This window comes from Phocoena sinus, chromosome 4, assembly GCF_008692025.1.
Source record: "Phocoena sinus isolate mPhoSin1 chromosome 4, mPhoSin1.pri, whole genome shotgun sequence".
Lineage (NCBI taxonomy): Eukaryota > Metazoa > Chordata > Mammalia > Artiodactyla > Phocoenidae > Phocoena > Phocoena sinus.
This window is the reverse complement of record NC_045766.1, coordinates 138,976,741-138,994,350: the sequence shown is the minus strand read 5'-3', so window position 1 is coordinate 138,994,350 and position 17,610 is coordinate 138,976,741. Positions and strand designations below refer to the sequence as shown.

At 40.6% G+C, this 17,610-nt stretch overlaps 1 protein-coding gene across 12 annotated transcripts in view; it reads right to left on the bottom strand.

Annotated features, from left to right (window-relative positions):
• Window positions 1–1,817: 1,817 nt before the first annotated feature.
• The window catches only part of KCNJ15 (potassium inwardly rectifying channel subfamily J member 15), a 51,094-nt gene continuing 35,301 nt past the window's right edge, over window positions 1,818–17,610 (bottom strand). For 10 of the 12 annotated variants that reach the window (XM_032630993.1, XM_032630992.1, XM_032630998.1 and 7 more), the window contains 2 exons: window positions 7,183–7,283; window positions 1,818–4,888 (listed from right to left, as the gene is read on the bottom strand). In XM_032630993.1, coding sequence (XP_032486884.1) covers window positions 3,742–4,869 — 1,128 coding nt within the window. In that variant the 5' untranslated portion in view covers window positions 4,870–4,888; window positions 7,183–7,283 and the 3' untranslated portion in view covers window positions 1,818–3,741. Of the gene's footprint in view, window positions 4,889–7,182; window positions 7,284–8,816; window positions 8,937–17,610 lie in introns of all 12 variants that reach the window. The other 2 variants (XM_032631003.1, XM_032630995.1) reach the window with 2 other exon arrangements.

Genomic DNA, 17,610 nt, shown 5'->3' with positions numbered 1-17,610 from the left:
ATTGGTTGGCAGCTCATCCTGATTACAGATAAACTGAAATCCACAAAAGGCAAAACGTGTGTAGTTAGTCAATTAGGAGTGAACTGTTAAGTTTAGACCTTCAGGGGTAAGTCTTCCCAGGGGAAGAAAATTAAGGGCACCTTGGACCTATGCAGAGTCCAATGCTGAAACTCGAGTGTACACTATAGAACTTGGAAATCAAGACTTGAAATGCTAATACCTTTCATTTGAAAAAAAATCCCACCCCAGAAAGTGATTATAAAATAACCTGCATTCAAAACTAGTTATTTCTAATATTTAACAGTAAAAGTCTAGCAAGAATGAAAGCCAAGATTGAGAGGCTGGAAGGCTTTGTTATGCCGCATGGTTGGATGTCTGAACGTTTGACCACAGAGACCAAATACAGAACCAAGCCTGAAGATGAGGTGGCCCTTTACTAAGCTACCAGTGCAAAGGCCTCGTGACTTCCTTGTTTTTCTTTTCTCTTTTCTTCTTTCTCCAGATGACGTCTGAGTACAGAGGATCCAAGCAAGGGAGAAAGAATCATATTGCAGTAGAAGTGTCCCTTTTTTTTTAATCTGTCAATTTACATTTCGATGGGATTGAAATCAGTCAATTAAAACTGAAAATTTAATTCAAAGAAAAATCAGACAGAATAGTTGTTTAAATGCATCTAAATACCTGACCCACTCATTCATGGCACTTTTTACTTTTAACCTCTAATTTTAGGTTTCTGGAATCTCATCTCTGGGCCGTAATTTCCTGTTAAGTGGGAAAGAGAAACAAAGATGGCTTGTTGTGAGGATCAATGAGTGAATCTCTGCTATGCTGTCTGGGGCCATTGGCTACTGGGTGCCATGTCAGTACAATGTATTTTATCACTTAAATAAGACATGATTTGCAGATTACACTGATTTGCTGCTTGTTACGTTGTGGTTTCTCAAATGGAACATGACATTTTTGAATGGCTACACTGAGAAGGCCTCATGCATTGGAAATATGTCAAAATGCAAAAAACATTTTGGGGTCAAAATCCTCCGTTAGTTTGACAATTGTTAGTTGGGTGTTGAGCATGAATCTGTTTCAGTCAGATTCATGCCCAGATGTAATCAAATAATTTTGCCTGAATCCTTTTGTTAGCATGTTAACACGGGAGGATTTTGTACAGAGTAATAATAAGTAAGTGTGCCTAGAAAATGCTAAGTTTCAAACCAGAAGCAACTTTAGAGCTATTTACGGAATATTTTGTTATAATATGATTTATTGACTTGTACAAGTATTGGATTTTAAGACGCTACATCTTTATTTATTTTGTGTGTAGTGCAATAGATCAGATGATTGAGTCTTCCAAATTTGGCTGAAATAGGTATGCGAAATGAACATACAGTAAGATTTCTCAATCTTATGCTACATCATTGTACCATATACAATAGAAGTAGGCAAGAGTCTTAATTTTGATCACATTCAAATTAGCACTGATGTAAATACTGTGAAAACACGTGATAGTGCAAGAGCAAAACTGTAAACATACCAGGGCATTATTTTCCTGTCAATGTTACCACATTATACAATAAAAAAAGGTTTAATAACTAAAACGACTAATATCTAACTACATTAATGTGATTTTAAAAAATTAATTAATTGAATTTTGGCCGTGTTGGGTCTTCGTTGCTGCACGCGGGCCTTCTCTAGTTGCGGTGAGCAGGGGCTACTCTTCTTTGCAGTGCGTGGGCTTCTCATTGCGGTGGCTTCACTTTGTTGCAGAGCATGGGCTCTAGGCCTGCAGACTCTAGAGCACAGGCTCAGTAGTTGTGGCTTTGTTGCTCCGCAGCATGTGTGATCTTCCCGGACTAGGGCTCGAACCCGTATGCCCTGCATTGGCAGGTGGGTTCTTAACCACTGCGCCACCAGGGAAGCCCTGTATTTTAAACTTTTACAGCTTCAACCCCATGATTTTTACAGCTGCATTAAAGGTTCAGTTCTGGGTCAGAGGTTTTAGCCACCTTTTCTGTTTAATGGAAGGAGACTTGAAATGTGGGAGCATCATGATATGACACCATTTCACAGATAATCTGAATCCAGATTACTTGCCCCAGTGTTCCCATTCTTATAGAACAAAATATACATGAGCACACTTGCCCAGGACTTGCTCTCTTAATCACAAGTGTCTTCATGGATAATTTCCACAGTTGTGATGGAAAAGCCAGGACAAGCATGCCTCTGTGTGTGTGCGTGCATGTGGTGTGCGCGCTCGCAGGTCAGGTCACTGTATCCATATATGTGGGCTCGTGTGTACGTCCATGCCGTGTCTACACACTCAAAGTCACATTCTTCTTGAGTGAATGTACAAATCTGTCCTGGTTTGAATGAAATGAGAATTCACCTTTTGCACATTTAGCCAATCCTAGCCCATTTATTCTCCGCCCCAAATAAACGCTCTAAATTCTGCCAAAATCCAAACGTTTCCTGTGTAACACTGAGTTGTATGAGATTTGTTTCAATACTGAGGGCATCCTTTACATGTTATCAGAGTATCAAATTTTGTTCCTGCTTCAAGGAATCGTCTGTGTTTGAATTCCTTATCCTCAGCTCCACTTGTTCCTCGGAGTCCCATTCAACCTCACGGACTGGACTTCAATATAGGAGCACATTTCCGATGGTTATGGAGCTGAATGTTTCTTTTGTGTTCACTGTAATCAACAAGCATGTACTTAGCTTGAGAGAGACAGCCATTATTCTCAAGTCTTATTCTGTTCTTGAAATACCTGTGGCAGTTCCTTTGTGGACAAGGTATTTTAATAAGGAATTAAAGCACTGAAAGGAATATTTGTCCATAATAAAGAACTGGGGATGTGGGACCCACAGAGTCCCCTGGCTTCAGAAAGTTACTTCGAAAACATTATCCAGAGTGAAGTTTTAAAACTTTCATTTTTACGTGAATGACTTGTGGGTCCTGTTAAGATACAGCCTCGGATTCTCTAAGTCCAGCTGGAGCGAAATTACTAATAAGCTCCTGGATGCTGTTGATACTGCTGGTCTGTGAACCCATTTTGAATAGAAAGGGGCTAGTACATTCCAACCAAAACAAATTAGTGTGAACAATCACATCAGCTCCATCTGTACATGTATTCACAACGATGCATTCCTGATTTGATCAATTTCACTCTGTACAATTACATTCACCGAAAAAGGTAAAAACAGAATTATCATATTTTGTGAGTACAGAGTCCCTTTGCCCCTTTTTATGTATTACCAGATAGCCTTCATTATAAATACCTTTTTCTCTGCTTGAAAAAATGAGTGTGTTTTAGAGCAATGATATAAGTGGGTACTGAACCACATTTCAGCTCTTGGCCATCTCCTCTTTGATACTTGGATTGAATAAATACATTTTATTATAGCTGACATCCTTGTATGGAAATGCATTTCCTTTCAATACCAGCATTGTGAAATATCTGTCCATCCAGATTGTTTCAAGTAGCCTCCACCAAGTTCTTTGAAATGCAGCCGCCTTTTAGAAAATTTGAATTTGGGGAGTTTGCTTCACAAAAGCATTTAAAAAGGGAACCCTCCCAGATGTGGAATGCTTGTTTAGACACCAGATCAAAGGAACAGGTCTGTACATCTGTGCAGTTTTTCAGAGTGCGTCCACACATTTTTGTTTTCCCGGTGACCTCTGGGTTTGAAGGGAGCTCAGATGTGGAAGCAGCTCAGAGTTAAGTCGAGGTGACACCACTGCCGTCAGACGTTGCTCTGTTGCAACAAAAGCGTTCTCAGCTCTCTTTCCCTCTGGTCTTCCTGCCTGTACTTCTCCTCAAGTTTCTGCTTCTCAGAATCCGTGCAGTAAAAGGTGCAATCTGGGCTCTTCCGGATCTGTTCGAACTGACTGAAATCAGCCACGTACTTGCCGGTTTTTGAGAGAGAAACCACAGGCACAAACTCAAAACCCCAGTAGATCTCCTCTGGGATGTAAGAGGTGCGGCTCTGGCAGACAGCGCTGGTGGACTCCACCGTGGCGTTCAGGAGAACCACCAGCTCAAACTCCTTCTGCTTAAGGTTTTGGGGGGTGAGATCTCTCAGGGGGCTCGTCTCATCCAGCACGTGGTAGAATGTCATGGGCAAGATGAGGAAGGGGCTCTCGGAAGAGGAGTCCACATGGAATTTGACGGTGGCCTGGTTGAGGAGGATTCGCTCCCCCTCCTTGGTGACATGGGTCTGGAGGAGCTTTCCCGAGAGCTGGCACTGAATCAGGAGACTCTTCCTCATGTTGGCCACCTGGATCACCAAGCACAGCTTCCCGTTCTGCTTGGTGATGACAGCACAGTGGCTGAACTTGATGGTCTCTGCCCGCTTTTTGGGTCTCGCAATTTTGGCCAGGAAGGTGCCCGTGATGAAGATCTCAATCAAGGTGGTGATGACCAGCTGAGCCACCAAGAGGAAGATGGCATGAGGGCATTCCTCCGTGATGGAACGGACTCCATAGCCGATGGTTGTCTGGGATTCCAGGGAAAAGAGAAATGCCCCCGTGAGGGAGTCCACCTTCATGATGCAGGGGGTGTGATTTGAAGTGTGCTCCCTGGGTTCTAAGTCCCCATGAATGAAGGCAATGGCATAGTAGATCACACCAAAAAGGAACCAGGTCATCACGAACGTGGCAGCAAACAGGGTGAGCTTGTATCTCCACTTCATGTCGATGACAGTGGTCCACAAGTCTTGGAGGTAGAGCAAGTATATGCCATCCACTTTGTCGATTCTCACGTTGCTGTGCCCACTCTTGGACATGACTCGGGGTCTGCTGGCCTTGAGGCCAGCTCCAGCCGTGTGCTTCACCAGGGTAGCACTGGCCATACTGATGTTAATCCGTTCCATGGTCAGGCCTTGGGACCACCTAAGGAAATGACAAAGAGAGACGTTCCATTGTTGTCACATGAGGTAGAATGCCCAGAAAACAGAAACAGGATAATCATGTGAGATAAATACGAATGTACATGGACGTTTACAAGAAAGGATAATTCTGAGGGCAAGATGAATCACTGGGTACTTGAGGATGGCAGTAGGAGGGAGTGAAGAGCACAGACTGAAGACAGGGAAACCTGGGTTAAATGTTGCCTCTCCCACTTATTTGCTGTGAGACCTGGGCTAAGCTATTTAACCTTTCTGGACCTCAAATCTCTAATATGTAAAATATGGAACTAAAGTCTACTTCTCAGGGTTCTTGTGATAGTTGAATGAGATAATGGCTATAAAGTGCCAAAACAGAGATTCACACTCAAAAAAATGATGCTAATCTTCTCTTTGTGATATCACACTCACAAGAATCCACCCCACGGAGTATTATGATTATTTATGTATATTCAGCTCTTACGGATTTCCAAGTATAGAAAATTTAAAAATAAGTTGACTGAGCATAGGGCCAGTACTGATATAATTAAAATGCACCATCCATAAGATACGTCTTGATACAGCAATGGGAAATGTTAATACAAATTTTAAAACCATGTGTAGTATTCATAAACGTTTTTAAAAAGCTACCATTTGCATGACATTCCCTGTAGTAGCAATTCATTTTCCCCCTAGTCCAATGAATAATTGGGAATCCATGACCTGTCCTAGTTCTTGATTACAATGGAAAAGAGCAAGTTATCAAACAACCAAAAACAAACATAGAGTGAATAATTAAGCTTTATTAATGGCTTGATCAATATGCTCATTATTCTCAGAAAAGTGTTATCAATATAGAATATTAGGTGTGACATTTAGGTATGGTGCAAAAATTTGGCCTTACTTCTTTTGAGCTAAGTAGAACCAGCATAGGAATCTATTTTAAAGAGCTAATGAACAAGTAAATAAGTACAGGCAACCAACATTGTAGCAGAACAGACTTACCTAGAAGAAGCACTAGGGTCCCACACTGAGCCCTGGGCAATGCTCTGCCCTCCATTTACAGATAGGGACAAGCTGGGTATGAGGCCACACAGCATCTTATAGTACCTGCCTGGAGGCTGACATAAATTACCCCTACATTCCTTGAAAAACATAATGTGAGTGATTATAGGGCAATTCTACCTGGTTGGTATGTTTTTTCCACCTCATCGGCATTTTAAGAATAATAATAAAAATATTTCTCCCTTTAAAAAGGAACTGGTGTATGGTGGTGGTCTGTGATTCACGCAATAATCTTTGCTGTTGGAGCAGTGTTACCTCAATAGAAGTTTCTAAAGTAATCCTTTGGGCAAATCCCTTCAAGGAATCTGAAACTGTATCCATTATAGGATAACACCTGTTGAGGATGCAGTAAATCTGTTGGGCTTTTTAATTTTCCTGTTATGTTATTAAGAGTGTGTCATTTACTGACTGACCCTTGAAATGATTTTTTTTTTCCTCAGAAAGGAGAGTCACCATTTCATTTTCTTTGCAAAGAAGGGCCCTAAGTTATTCAGAAATTATTTTACTTGTTGAAGCCTATTCCATTTATTTGGGTATCAATTTAGATGTAAAGTACAGGATATAATTTAGTGTGGGCTTTATCAGACCCTTTATGCAGCACTTCTCAGTAATCGAGAGGAAAGCGACCACAATGAAAGTTTGAAAAGGTTAATGCCATGCTGGCATGCCCAAATGCGTAGTCAAGCTCAGAACACTTTGCCAAGACAAATGCAGCTTATGGACAAGTAATTGCATGCACTTAAACAAAAAAAAGAAACTGGTAGGGGAAAGTACATGCCATTCAACCCACTGAACTAAAAACAGAAGCTTAAGTTTTCTTGTGTGAATGATGCAGAAGTGAACTGCAGCACACGCTAAGCCCCAAGCTCAGCCTTCCACCAGATTCTGGGAAACTTGGCCCTGTTTCTATGAAAGCAATGTCATGAAGCTTCTGTTTTAACCTCTGTTTCAAAGGGGCAGTGGGCCAGGCTCGCGATGAGCTGAATCTTTCCCCTCTTTCTGCTGAAAGCTCTTGTGCTGCATTTTTGCACAACTATTGTTGGAATCAGTGACACCAATGGCTATCAGAGGATGGGGGGCATATATGGGGGAACAAAACTTAGAGTCTCTGGGTGGGGTGGGGGTATTGGGATTAACATCTCTCTGTGGAAAAGAGCGGCTGGTGGACAGCACTCAAAGGTTAAACACCCACTCCCTCCCTCTCAACATTGCTGTGCCCTCAGAACTGGGTGCTACCTGGTCACTCACTCGGCAGGTCAAATGGCGACTTCTTCAAAGCAGGTGTATCGTCCTTGCTCCCCTTCGCCCACCTGGCTACCATAGGATTCTTCTACTTCCTGAAAGAAAGAGGGACACATGGAGTTCACAGCTGTTTACTAAGAAACTGACCCAGTGAAACTGACCCTTACTGATTCCCCCAAGTGCTAGGGCCCCAGCATTCACCTTCCAACCCCTGGTGATCTGGCATAGTGCCCAGAATAGATCCAAGCTCAAGGAGTGTTTTAGGAATGAAATTGAAGCCCCAATCACAGCCCTCACTGTAGAATTCCCACCCTCTGGAGGGAGCTCGATAGTAAAACACCCTGGAAAGGGTGGGTTAACTCACCCCCACTGAAGCCCACTATCAACTGACCAGCAAACAGGGAGGCAGGAAGGGGAAGTGCAGAGGAAGTAAACAGTGAGAATTGGAAGGGAAGAGTCTAGAATATTTTTACCGCCTGTGGAAATGCATTATTGCTGTTGAGTCATAGAACATTAGATTCAAAAAGAATGTCAAAACCAAGGCATTTGACACACGTTTTTCAAACCAGGATACCTGGGAGGTTGCAGTGACTTGTCTTCTTCACACAGATGGCCCATAGCAGAAAGAACGGGGTCCAAAGTCTTTGGAAGCTAGACTGGAGTTCTTGTCAGTACACAAATCCCTCTTAAACCTCCAAAGTTTAATGCAATCTGTTCTAACTCCACTAGATTCTTTTGCATGCTACTTTTCTGAAATACTTCTTCCTAAACCATACATATATATCTCCCCACATTTTTATCTGTCTTATACACAGAGGCTTAGTACACTTCACACTTCTTTTCTGATCCACTAACTATTGTAAATAATTACAATAATTACTCTTTTATCATTTAGGTAGTCCCAATTATCAGTCTGTATAGCCTTTTATATACTGGATTCTCCCAGTGTGTTCACAGTATGTTTGGCAAATGACATCTACATCATCGCTCTATTCAGATCCAGCATCTCCTTCTTTGCACCCATTTATTTTTACCTGTACGCTTTATCTTTTACACTTTATTATATGCTCTTAATGTATAGTATTTCATTCCTCAGCAGACTTTAATGCAACTTACTTCATTGCACACTCTTCTTTCATATAATTTTATGTTACTGCTTTAGATCTTTTTCCCTTAGATTCTGCAATCTACCCGGTTTCACTTCTAAAATATTAAGGGACCATAATCATTTCCCAAAAGTAAAGGAAGGAAAGAATAATAAAAGACATTCTCTTCTAATTTTCCCTCTCCTAATCCCGCAAAGAAACAATATTCCATATGAACCATTAGTCGTTTTCTATAGTCTCTGGAAACTGTATTTATTTCTCCAGTTTTCATCATATGATTCCACCATGTGGGTTGGGATTGTAATTCTTAGAATGGTGATGTCTCTACTGAAGTGAAGTCCTTGAAACTACTGAATGGAGAGGTCAATGTTACACTCTCCTATTTCAGGCCAGTAACATATGCATGGAATGAAGTCACTGAGTGCTTAGGCTGTGTAGCATTTGTTTTCTGGAGATAAAGAGGAAAAGAAACACATTTTGGAAACAGAACTAAACAGTAGCCACATTGAAAAAGATACTTATCTATATGAAGAACCACACTTCCAGTGCTGGGGACAAAACAATGAGAATGGAAAAAATGGAAAGGAAGTTCCCATCACCATCGTTGGTGGAAGGGGAAGAATTCTATCCAAGAAAGGGGATCTGGTAAGAATGGAAGACCAAAGAAATTAATTACTGCGAGCTGGAGCATGCTGTCCTGTCAGAGAGAAATCAACCTGTAAATGGACAGAAAGTCCCTGACCAGTTAGGAGAAATACATATGCAAATACTAAGCAAGAACAGAGTCAGGATAGAGCCAGAAATGGTCCAAAGTGGGAAAGGTCCAGATAATAAAATGACAATAATAAAATAAAGATTCAGATAAGTGACAATAATACAAAAGCTTCAGATCACTAATAACGATCATCATCATAAATAGATAGCGCTAGAGCCAGGTACCAGCCACTATTCTAGGTGCTTTCCATGTGTGAATGTAATTAACCCTCACACCATCCCCATGAGGAAGACATGGAGCCACAGGGAGGTTGTGTGACTCACCCAGGTTCTCAAGAGCTGGCACCTGGCAGTGTGTGAAGCTGTTGTATCTACACTCTCAGCCACTCTGACAAGGGTGCTCAGACTTTAGCTGCATCAGAACCACCTGGAAGGCTTGGAGTTTCTGACTCGGTAGGTTTAGGGTGGAGTCCAAGAATTAGCATGTCTAAAAATTCCCAGGTGATGCTGCTGTTGCAGGAACACACATTGAGAACCACCACACTGGGATATAGATGTTGAATCATATCAGCAGCTTAACGGCTTCCCCCCCTTGATAAATCTCCGATTCCCCACTTGCCCTTAGCATTTCTGAAATAACGCTATTGCACGCAGACATGGAGAACATCCGTTTATTACTTTTCAGAATCTTCACCATCCTTACAGATAAATGAATGCCAATGACCCAGTGGCCCAAGGCTAAGTATTAATTTTTTAAAAAGCAATATATGGAGAATCTGATCAAAACTGTAACACATTATTTATATTCATCATATAAATAAGTATTATGTGTTATAGGATATGTAGAAATTATATATTATTTAACTTATATAACATTTACAGTAAACACATAGATATTATGATATATTATTCATATTATATTAAATATATGATATAAATAATGCTAGTAGATGTATTAGCCAAAATTAAGCACAGACGAGTCTCTCATTTCCACAATAGACTTTCACCCACCATTCTTCTAGTCAACCTGTATTTACAGGATATTTAATTCTCAACAATGTGATAATACAGCTAACTTTCATGTGATGCTCGGCTGGGAAAAAAATAAATATGCTTTAAGAATGATTTTTCCCCCCTCCTAGTTAGTACAAAACTGAGACCTTCTAAAAACGTATAGCTTTGTTGAGTCAAATTTTGGAAGTTTTCAGTTCACCCACGCTGGGAAAAACTTCTGTGTTCCATGGTGTGCTAACAAAGTATATGCACCTGTGGAAAAATAATTTAAAACTGCGGAGACAGTGTCTCCCTAAACCTGGAATTTCTCAACCAGGCCTCAAGTGATGTCATCCTACATACCTTCAAATGGGCGGTGAGGCATGGAAGAATGAAATCCAAATCCAACCATAACTCTGGATTTCTAGACAAAAATTAGAATTTGAGGGACTTTGACTTGAAAACTCTGGCAAAACAGCTCCCTGTTTGTAAGAAAAGTTGCTTCTAAAGCTTTGTTGGATGTCAAATATTTTTGACAAAACAATCTTTTAATGATCTCTCTTTTTGCTATGAATCTGAAATACCTGGCTGAAATTTCACTTTAAGGGTACATGGGTTTAAATATTAAGTAGAAAAAAAGTGCTTGACAAGAATCTAGTTGGGGTTCACTGAACTCAAAAGGTTTAAAAATAATGGAAAATAAACTCAGTGAGGCTTAGCTATCCTTTCTTTGGATCCTGTGACTGTGGCCGCACATACACATGCACTGGGGCCTTTGGCACTGGCCTCGTGCCACCTTCTACCTGCTCTTCAAAGCAGCCTAGGACTCGCTTCAATGGCTGGGCTCCCTGTTCTGAATCCACTTCTTGACTTCATCAGTGTCAGCTGAGGACACAGATGGCTTTGCCCAGGAGGCCTCAGAACTGGACATGTTCATTAAAGAGAGCAAGGTGGCCAAAGTTGACTCTCAGCAGATTCCAAAGGGTGGCCCTTTGGTTTTATCTGCTGGGGAAATTACTCTTTCCTTCTGCAAACCCATGCTTTCTCTCGGACCATTGAGGACTGAGGTTGGCTGGAAGGAGTGGCAGCTTTTGGGAGGATGTGGAGTTGGACATTCTTCTTTGTGAGGAACAAGAGGCTCTGAGGGGAAGCACCAATGAAGGTTATGGCAAATTCACCATCTAGTTTCCTCTATCCTAATGACCTGTATTTTGAAGACATGAACTTGGAACCTCATTGGTAGAGTCGTGGCTGATTGTTGCTTCCACCTACTAACTGCCCCTCTCTGTGGGGTCCATCCATGAGATTCCTTCCCTGGGTTTGTCTCTGCAGGGAAGTATGTTTTCACCCTTTTGTGTCAGATGTGGTCATGTGACTGCTTCAGCCAATGGCCTGTGAGCTGCAGTGACTCAAGCCTCACCCGAACAGAGACATAAAAATGACACGGTTCTGTCACTGCTCTCCAGTGAGGCTCAGATTGGGCTGCTCCTTCCTCTGGATGGCAGTGGGGGGTAGGGGGGAGGTGGGGGACACTTGGAGCTGAGCTACAGCTGAACCAAAGCTGACTTGTAACCCAGGTGAGAAAAAACTCTTGTTGCCTGGTTGAATTCTTGGACTTGTTTGTTACTAAGGCAAAACCTAGTGAAAGTCTGACCGCAGTGACGCTCTTACTACATATTTTTGGGTTAAATATCTGACCTAAAAGGTACTGTATTTAAAGAAAACACGTAAAGTCTTGAAATATCCCTCAAGGTAAACTTCAAATGTTAGTTTATGGCTAAACACTGAATAGAAAAATAAATACAAATCTCACAGGATTTCAGTGGGAAGAAAGACTTGCCTGATCCCTAAGGACGGCAGAGAAAAAGTGAATAATTCTTCTCATTCAATTACTTCTAAATCAGTACTTAAATTTATTATGACAAGACAACTTTTCAAGGCAAAATATAAGGGCCTCAGATTCTGTCACTCTTATTTCTGTGGAGCAAGAAGCCCTTGGTTAACGTTCTGGTGGCCTCATAATCTGTGACGACAAACACATAGGGGATTATGTCATTAATTAAACATTATGTCATTAAAAGGGACTAGCCCTTTCCAGTGCAATTACAGACAGTATTTTATTTAATCCTTCTCTTTACCTTGTGAAGAAAGAGTTTTCTTGATTTTCTAAATGAGGAAACTAAGCTTAGAGAGATTCGATAATTTACACGTTCATAAAGTTAATACACAGAGGACCTCCTTGGCAAAGCAAATCTGTCTCCTATCTAACCACTTCGCACCTCTGTCTTCAAAACTAACTCGAGAATATCACTCCTAATGATGCAGTGCAAAGCATCACAAAATAAGTTCCTGCTTATTACATGTTAGTAGCCCTTATAGAATAAACAGCTTTGATTTATTGCTTATCCTGTGCCAGATCTTACATAAGGTGCCGTATATTAATTTAACTCTCACTTAGATTCTGAGAGAGTTAATATGATTATTCCTGTCTTCCAGGTAAGGAAACTGATGTAGCACAAGGTCTGTTTGAGTCTGTAATCCTCGCTTCTCATCTTTATAACATGAATTCACCAACTTCAGCGAGTGTCAGAATCACGTGGAAGTCTTGAAATACAGATGGCTGGGCTCCAGAGTCTCTGATTCAGTAGGTCTAGAGTAGAGCCTGGGAACCTGCATTTCTAATGAGCTGAGGCTACCGGTCTTGAGACCACACCTTGAAATCATGATCTATACTCTTCACCACTTAGAGTTATATAGAATCTGTGGGAAATTCACAAGCACGTAAACTGGGTTGCCTAAAAGTTCAGCCTCATTACTTTCAAGCAAAGGAGTGGGTCCTTCGGTGTGAGAAGGAAGAGAAAATCAATGGGGCTGAATGTACAAATATGGTAGCTGTTGGGTGGAGTTTTCAGTTTGCCAGGAAAGGTGTCCTAGGGAATAAAAGTTCAGGTGAATTGTCTTGAAGGGAAAAATGAGAATTTGGGAGAAAAGGAAAGCAATTGGTTTAAAATTGCTCTAAGTTTTCTTCCTTGGATGATGGATATCATCCTACAGTTGCTTTCGGGGTTCACTGGCTAAGAACATCAGAGGCCAGAGGAAAGATCCTGGATTTTAGGGCTGAGGGAGCTGAAGCTAATAGAAGAACCGTAGAAGTTCTCTTCCTCAGGCTTCCCCTAAGTGTGTGGTATAGGTATTCCACAAATAAAGCAATTTGTGGTCTGGTAATTTGGGGAAGCTTTGCCTACAGAACCTCCAAGCACCCCACTGTCCCCACCCACTGGAGACTCACACAGCACATTTGTATATTACAGGGTCTGAGAAGTTCTACAGCAAAGAAACATGCTTAACTCTGTAAATCTGGCCTTTATCTGACATGTGGGAACACTCTGAGGAGTGCTGATCTGGTTTAAACTTTGCACTTTATATCTGGGGAAAAATAGGATCACAAAGGTTGAGAGTGATTTATTCAAGGGCACTGAGCCAGTGGCAGGAGTAGGGATGGAAACAGGCTTTATGAATCTTAGTTCATTTGATGGGCAGGTATCTTTCTCTGTGGTCATGGAATACCTTGAGATGAACTATCCATATCCCTGGACCCTGAAGACAGGACAGCATGTAATAAAAGGCTTGCAGCTCCAGCATCACTTACTAATGTTAATCAGAAATCCCATCTCTTGGGTCCCACACTCGAGCCACTGAATCAGAACCAGTGTCTTAAAAACACCCAACTTCCTAAAGGATTATGTGGCTGGAGGTTGTAAGTGATGGCTTGGAGAACTGACAAAGTCTTTCTTTTGCCTTATTATACATTGGAAAAGCAACAAGTACTGCTTTAAAGACAAATCCCACATTTTACATTGCATGTGAGCATCTAATGATCCAATTTCCCTCTGTGGTCGAATATTTAGCCTTTTTCCTATGTTTCCATTTCATTATTATTGTTTCAAATTCCATTACTAAGTAAAAAAATCCTTTGGTTTGCATAGTTATACCCTTTACTCCTCAATGTAGATTCATTAAAAAATTTTTTCATTCCATAGAACATCAAGTTTTCTCTGGGCAAAGACAAGTTTAAACAGATAGTGGGTTCACTAGGAAACTCATTTCCCATTTTCCATGGCAAAGAATCCGAGCACTGGAATAAGGTATCATTTGCTGAATATTTTTGTAAAGACGGTTCAATGTCAGGCCCTTTATTTGGGAGAGAGTTGGCTAACCCAAATAAAACATTTTACATCTGTCTATTGTTACGAGTGACCAACTTCAGCTGAACATCATTACTTAATAACAGCTAACTTTCCTATAGAGTAAGAATACACAGCAGCTGAAAAGCAAATGGAAATTTCCTTTGGTTTACCACCCTTGGTCTCGCCGTGCTCCAACATGTGAATAACTTGGGTAATAAACATATACTCCCCTCTAATCACAGCATGGCTTGGACATGCATTGTTGTAAGATGACTGGTAAAACAGGAAAATTTATGTCTGAGTGGAGAAAAAAAAACAAGGCGGGTTGGCCTGCGATAGCCTCCCTGATGCACGGCCCCCAATTTTCTCTTTAGGGAAGAGATTTAACTAGCTCATGGAATCTTACTTACTATTCTAGTCTGGATTAGTTCAAATGTAACACAGAGAAGATGGCTCCACATTGTTCCCTTTAGATAAGGAGATGAAAATGTAGAGCATCTGGGTTTGTCTGATCATAACCCGGAAGCTGGAAATAATTCAGAACGGAAGGCATCTATTTTTGCAGATGGTACTTGTACAGAAACAAGTATTTTATTTAGTATATTCTATTTAATGAAACTTCAAACTGGGCATAGTCAGAGCACTAAAAGACGAAGAAAAAAACGGAAAGCAAGCAGGCAAGTTTGTGTTCTCAAACCCGCATCTCTGTCCTTCAAAAGTTGCTTGAGGTGAGATCACTGCATTTTTACACTGCATCATTATATAATTTGCAACACTCAGATTGATTTTTCCCTAAATAAGTCTCATTCACTAAGACATTGAACCCGCCGCCTTTAACCACTCACATCTATCTTTCTTTGTCTCACATTTATAATATTTTTTACTATGGTGAAGGAATAGAAACATAGAAAGCATATCACATTATAAATATACATACCGACTTCAGGCCGGTTTGTTTTCTGGCTTCATGCTGACTACTTATTCTTCTGTTAAAAATAAATTTGGAATTGTTGGCCTCGATCAATTGATGATTAATGGGCTTTGGTGTGATTCACCTGGATGCGAGGGTGACATTCTCCTCCTCGGTGATGTCTATGTTCCTTATTTTCATGATTGGAATCTCATCCCAGACAAAGGAAATTATGATGTTTGCTTGATTTGGAACCAAAATACTTAACAACGGGATGAGTGTCAAAACGTTTTGAAATTCAGTTTCACTGTCAGTCTAAACTTTGACCATATTTCTCTGATACAGAAACTGGATTATCACAGGATCTCGGGGGACACAGTTAACACCAAAATTCTTGGACGGTGGTAAATGTACGTTAAGGACTGGTAATATTTCTGAGTTGTCTGCTTGTCCCAAAGTTGAAAACACAGGTGTTTGTGATCACTGGGGGATAATAAGAAAATTTCAACTTCAAAATACCTTCACATTTAATCAAAGTCTGAGACCTTTGGCAGCTAACTAATCTCCATCAGTAAACACTGTAAGAAAACACTTTCTAACAATCTGTAGTTAATTAGTTGGGGGATACTGGCCCAATTTTGGTGTTTTTAGGGTTGCCAGCTACAATACAAGATGTTGAGTTAAAACAGAATTTCAGGTGGACAACAAATAATTTTTAGTTTAAGTATGTCCCATGCAATACTTGATATATACGTATTCTCAAAATCAGTCATTGTTTATTTGAAATCCATATATATGTACCACATAGATATAGTACAAAGGAGTCCCATATTTTTATTTGCTAAACCTGGCATCCCTAGGGAAGAGCAGATCGATGCTCAACAGTAGTTCAGAAGGTCAAAACACTCAAAGACAAGGTTCAATATACAGACAACTTTCTTAGAAGAACAGCAATCCGGATTTTCCCAGTACTAGGACTCCTGGAAACAATTCTAACCATTATGGGTTGAAAGCTTTTTCACGTATGGTACATCAGAGGGTGTCAGGAAGTCTAATAAGTCTAGTAAGCTGGTCTCATTTTTAATATGTTAGCTCAGGAATTCTTTTTTTAAGTTTGTTTTATTAAAGTATAGTTGATTTACAATATTATGGTAATTTCTTCTGTACAGCAAAGTGATTCACACACACACACACACACACACACACACACACACACACACACATATATATATATACACACATTGTATACGTATATATATATATATATATATATACATTATTTTTCATATTCTTTTCCATTATGGTTTATCACAGGATACTGAATACAGTTTACTGCGCTGTACAGTAGGACCTCACTCTTTATAAGTTCTACACATAATAGTTTGCATCTGCTAATCTCAAACTCCCACTCCATCCCTCCCCCACCCCCTTCCCACTTGGCAACCACAAGTCTGTTCTCTGTGTAGCTCAGGGATTTTTAACCATCTTTGTGTTATAGCTCTTTTTGGCAGACAGGTAAGACCTAAGATTGCTTTCTCAGAATGTGTTTAAATAGATAAGAATAAAATAAATATGACTACAAAAGACACCGATAATATTAAAATGCACTCATTAAAATATTTTTAAAACAAAATTGTGCTCTGTTTTCAAGTATTAATTAAGAAGAGCTAGCGTCTTGAAAGGGTGGTGAGCAGAAATGTTATTTCAAAATCTCTGAAGCAACTACATGTTGGAATACTGTGACTTCTACTATGACACAGTCACAGTTGAGGCTAAAATGATGGTGGTGTGTTACACATTCATAGTAAAAAAAAAAAAATAGCCTAAGAGGTGATTGAGAAAAAACAATTCCTCTTCCCCCACCCCTCCCCACCATCCTAGGACATGGGCACTCCTGATTCTACCCCGAATTGCTCCAGGCTCCGTGCACCTGTGTGTAAACCCTGCTGTGAGTGAGGCTTCTACATACAGTAATTCTGATAACGTCACAGAAATCGGGCCAACCTATTGAATCCTTCTTGGTTGATTTCCCTACAAACACTCCCTTGCCACTGATAACAAAGATGCTGTTACTTCTGGAAGAGTAGTTGAGATATTTCACAGAATTGCAATTAACTCCCTTTCCACTAGGACACCACTGGGGGCACTAGTGTTGGCAGTCACCACTCCCTTGGTGTTCATGTCATTGGAGCAATGATAACCATGGGGAGACAGTCCAACACGCCCTCCTCTGGACATGATGGTACAGTTTCTTACATGGAAACAAAGGAGGAGATAGCAGCTCAGGTACACAAGTAATTCTCTGTCTTCACAGCCTCATGGGCTGCATTTCTCAGAACTGTGAACCTGGATTTTTACAGTTAAGACACTATTCGGTTGCATGCAACTTTGTATTACCATGATTTCATCGTATCTCTTACCAGGAAAAAGAAAGCATACTCATCTACAGAGTAATGCAGACAACAGCTCCCTTTATAAGTCCTCCAGCAGCCTCTACTGCTGACAGGATAAA